This window comes from Triticum aestivum, chromosome 5B (genome assembly GCF_018294505.1).
Source record: "Triticum aestivum cultivar Chinese Spring chromosome 5B, IWGSC CS RefSeq v2.1, whole genome shotgun sequence".
NCBI lineage: Eukaryota > Viridiplantae > Streptophyta > Magnoliopsida > Poales > Poaceae > Triticum > Triticum aestivum.
Window position 1 is genome coordinate 489,870,124 of NC_057807.1, and position 5,140 is coordinate 489,875,263.

General features: G+C 51.6%; 1 protein-coding gene across 1 annotated transcript; it reads left to right on the forward strand.

The window, feature by feature from the left end:
* Positions 1-1,118: 1,118 nt before the first annotated feature.
* On the forward strand, positions 1,119-2,535 carry LOC123116564 (aspartic proteinase nepenthesin-1-like). Its single transcript, XM_044537505.1, has one exon. The coding sequence runs from the start codon at positions 1,119-1,121 to the stop codon at positions 2,439-2,441; it is 1,323 nt and encodes a 440-aa protein (XP_044393440.1). The 3' UTR covers positions 2,442-2,535.
* The last annotated feature ends 2,605 nt before the right edge of the window (positions 2,536-5,140 follow it).

Sequence of the window (5,140 nt, forward strand, 5' to 3'; positions counted from 1 at the left end):
AAACTTACACAAATCTTGAGGAAAATAGAGTTTGGACAAGGAGCTTCGATCGAAGAAAGCTTAAGTGTGGCTCGGGCATTTCATCGAACACCTCATGTGCATAGGAGGTGAGCTAGAGCACCACAAAGCTCTCCCACGTCCGGCCAAAAAAATTGAGTAGTGCACTGCTCTGCTCGCGTGCATGCGGTATATATAGGCCTCTCTTTAGTCCCGGTTTGTGTTTAAAACCGGGACTAAAGGACCACATTTGGTCCCGGTTCCAGACACAAACCGGGACTAAAGGTTGTGGGTCAGGAGCGAGGCTCATTGGTCCCGGTTCGTGTCTGGAACCGGGACCAAAGGGGTCAGATGAACCGGAATCAATGGCCCCCGAGGCCCGACCGCCCCCGTGGCCTCACGAACCGGGACTAATGCGCCCATTGGTCCCGGTTCATAGGAGAACCGGGATTAATACCCTCTTCAGACCTGGACCAAAGCCCTGTTTTTTTACTAGTGCAAGTTCTCCGACTAGAAGCACACTCAGTCGCAAACAAGGCATCAGTGATGAATCCATGCTAGTAGAGCTATGCTCTTCTACATCTGCATGTGTGGTTCTAGCTATGGTTGTCAATGTGTGGGAGTAAATGAACTGACCGCGTCCATGTGTGAGAGCATGCATTCAGTGGGACTAAAGGATCACATTCGGTCCGGTTCCAGACACAAACCAGGACTATTCATGTGTGAGAGCATGCATTCAGTTCAATACTCAACCGCAGATCCCCAAATCACTGGAGCCTGCGTCCATTGGCCGGCACTTAAAACAAAATTAATGCACCGGTTTGTCGTTTCAAGTTTCGCTGGAGCATCAAGAAAAATACACTGGTACTCCGAACACCACGGTCACCCTCTTCTCCCCGGTCATGGAGTACATCGTGCCCAGGACGATTTTTTTAACGAACAAACCAAGAAGATATGTGCCTCGAGTATCCGAGTACTGTGATGCACACGCAACATGCCTCGATACATCTATCATCTATGCTCATGCTGTGATGCACACGCAACATGCAAGCGGCAAGCTGTATATATAGGATGCGTCCACCGATCGCGTAGTCTACGGCAAGCAGAAGCGCTCCATGACCATGGGCAACCTCGTGCTCTTGCTCGTCGTACTCGCGGCCGCCCTATCACCGGTCGCCCGCTGCACCACCGATCGCGACGTCGGTTTCCAGCTCAAGCTCACCCACGTCGACGGGCGCGCTGCGCCTGCGTACACCAAGCTGCAGCTCCTCACCCGCGCCGTCGTCCGGAGCAGGGCCCGCGTGGCCGCGCTGAGCGCCGTCGCAGCGGCGGTGGACCCGATCACGGCCGCGCGGATCCTGGTGAGGGCCAGCCAGGGCGAGTACCTGGTGGACCTGGCGGTGGGCACGCCGCCGGTGGAGTACACGGCCATCGTGGACACCGGCAGTGACCTCGTCTGGACGCAGTGCGCGCCGTGCATGCTCTGCTCAGACCAGCCCACGCCCTTCTTCCAGCCCAACCGGTCCGCCACGTATCGCCTCGTGCCGTGCGGCTCGCCGCGCTGCGCCGCGCTCTCCTACCCGGCGTGCTTCCACGGGGTCTGCGTCTACCAGTACTACTACGGCGACTATGCCTCCAGCGCCGGCGTCCTGGCCCAGGAGGCATTCACGTTCGGCGCCGCCAACTCGACCAAGGTCAGGGTGCCCGGCGTCGCCTTCGGGTGCGGCAACGTCAACGCGGGCTACCTCGCCAACAGCTCCGGCATGGTCGGCCTCGGCCGTGGCCCGCTGTCGCTTGTCAGACAGCTCGGCCCTTCCAGGTTCTCCTACTGCCTCACCTCCTTCCTCACGCCGGCGCCCAGCCGGCTCTCCTTCGGCGCCATGGCCTCCCTCGACAGCACCAACACCAGCGACGGCGCGCCGGTGCAGTCCACGCCGTTCGTCCTCAACCCGGCGCTGCCGTCCATGTACTTCCTGTCCCTCCAGGGCATCAGCCTGGGGGACACACGCTTGCGCGTCGACCCGCTCGCGTTCGCCATCAACGACGACGGCACGGGCGGCTGCATGATCGACTCTGGCACGTCCATCACGTACCTGTACCAGGACGCGTACGAGGCCCTCCGCCGTGAGGTGCTGTCCGTCGTCCCGCTGCGGTCGGTGAACGACACGGCCATCGGCCTCGACACCTGCTTCCCGTGGCCGCCCCCGCCCAGCGTGACGGTGACCATGCCGGACCTCGTGCTCCACTTCAACCGCGCCAACATGACGGTGCCGCCGGAAAACTACATGCTGATCGACAGCGCCACGGGGTTCCTGTGCCTAGCCATGGTGCCGTCGGGCGACGGCACCATCATCGGCAACTACCAGCAGCAGAATCTGCACGTGCTCTACGACACCGCCAACAGCCTCTTGTCCTTCGTTCCGGCGCCTTGCAACATTGCCTAGATCGCTCGGTTTAATATAGATCGGCAAATGTACGTTCAGTATTTCGAGTTGGCAAACATACATCTTTATTAATAAGATTAGCAAACATGCCCATTGTTACCACAAGAAAAATATCACTTCTTTCCGCTCTAGTCTATAGTGGCCGTGGTGTTCATCTGATCACAATGCGTTCGAACATAAATGCATGATCAATCTAAAAGCGATGAGCTCAACATATACACATCACACATGTCACTAAGTTGCACTAGCGCAAATGAATGTTTAAAACTTCAAAAATTATAATCTCATGGAGCTAGACATGAGCGTCGTCCTCCACGAGCTTGCACCTGGTCCATACCCCCCCCCCCCCCCCCCCCCCTCACTTTTGACTTCTAATTCATGGTTGGGGTGCGCCATCAACAAAAATGATTTGGCTACAGGTGAATCTACTAATTTTCTCCACCTGCGGTGCATTAAAAAGGCATAAAACTCAATGCAAAGGAAAAAAATCGTTTGATCAGTACGATGGGACAGTGTAGCACAAAAGAAGCAAACATGATAGAATCAAACATGATGCATATTCTTAAGGTAATATCATTTGCTACAACTGGAAAATTCATGAATTAAAATTTTGCTAGTGATATGAGACAACCAACAATGTTTGCAATAAGAAAATGTTGACATCACCACAGGTAAACATGCCTTCGGAAACACATGCATCAGTCAAGTAGGGGGTCTTGGGCAAGTTGCATGTTCACTACTAGACTTGCAACTACAAGTGCGGCAACCCCAACTACAATTGCATGGCTTCCAATGCGACTGCAATAGGGGTCGGTAGTTTTTTTTTGGCTAGTTGCATGTCACTTGCATGTCCACCACAAGAGTTGCAACTATAAGTGTTGTAACCTAATTGCAACTGCACAACCCCAAACATGGATGCAACTTGGTTAATAGGGGGCTTCACTACTAGGAAAAGGCCTACTAATGGCGCACCTAATTTGGCCATTAATGGCGCATTAGTGGTGCGCCATTAGTGCCACGCTATTAGTATATTTTACTAATGGCGCACCACTGGTGCGCCATTAGTATCTGGTATACTAATGGCGGACCACAGATGCGCCATTAGTATATACAACAATGCGCCATTAGTATGCCTCCCAGGGGGCCATGTATACCGAGGTGTTTTGGCATACTAATGGCGCACAACAACAAGATGCGCCATTAATAACTTCGGCATACTAATGGCGCACTGTTTAATGATGTGCCATTAGTATCCTTTGGCATACTAATGGCGCACTGTGATGTGATGCGCCATTAGTATGATTATTAGGTTTTTTTTATTTTTTTATTTTCTGTTTTTTGCACAGGTTACAAAATGTATAATTGGACAAAATATAGACAGCACACATCAACAACAGATTCATCGAATACAATAGAAGATTAGTCTCTGAATACAATTCATCATATTAGTCTCTGAATACAATTCATCATATTAGTCTCCGAATTGAAAAGACCGAACAAAGATAGAACATTATATTACAAGTCTCGAGACCGTGAGTAGCGAGTTTGTCTTCACATTACAAGTCGATATCGATCATCTAAACTACCATCACATAGAAGAGAGCTGCGGTCATCACGATGAGCATCATCACGATGAAACTCGTCTTCATTCGGTTCCTCCAACGCTCCCTCCCCTCTCCCGCTAGATAGCGGGCGTATCTAGATTCGGCCTCGGCCCTAGTGGTGTACCCTTTGTAACTGTTACCGCTGAATCGGTGAACCTGTCTCCGACACTCCTCCCAGTCGTCGTAGACTCCGGGAACCTTACCCTTGTACACGACATACGACGGCATCGCTATGCACTAGCCAAACGAAACGTTAGTACCAATTCACAGACAATACATAAGCAATATATAAGTATGCAACAGAATGATCGGAAGAGAAAAGCAAGACATTAATAGCATTGATTACATCTAAGTTGAACGACTCTCGAAACCAAAGAGACATACTACAAGTTCATTAAAGTTTAATTACAACATGAGCCAATCGATGTTTCAGAACTAGACACAGCATCACTGCTTTCGACTCGACTCAAGGGACCGGAGCGTGGATGAAGCCGCCGTCTATCGTGGGAGTCATGAAAGAACGGGCATTGTCAGCCTGCATTTGTAGCATTGTGTCGATGTCACTGTTGGATGGTTGATTTCTGAGGTAGAACTGCCCCGAGGTACGAAGGACATCTTGATGGATGATTTCCGCAAACTCCGACTGGATGCGAAAGAATTCTTGTCTGATGTCCATGTCCTGGATTGCCGACACGCTCGCGGCCCAATCTTTGAGTTTACTCGGTAGCAGAAGTTGATGATGGTCCCGTACGATCGCCCGCATGTGATGGATGGCATAGTAGGCACCCTTCTGACCGCCAGGCGGCTGCTTGATGCAGCAGAACGTCGTATTGTGGGAGAACACGTGCTTGCCGTACTTACGAATAGGCCTGGTGAAGGTGCCTCCAGATTTGGCGTAGCCGGGGAGAACATCAGCAAGAACCTTCTTGACATTTGTGTAGTCTACGTTCGACTGACGGTCCGGGTCGAAATACGTGGCCATGGAATATTTGGGGCTTAGGAGGATGAGCGTGCAATGTGTGTCACTGCAGAAAACACGGAATGTTAAAAGAAAAACGATCAAAATCTAAGAATTCATATGTTACGGGCCGGTTG

Excerpts from the sequence above, each read along its gene's own strand:
- LOC123116564 (XM_044537505.1), top strand. The coding sequence starts at position 1,119 with ATGGGCAACCTCGTGCTCTTGCTCGTCGTACTCGCGGCCGCCCTATCA.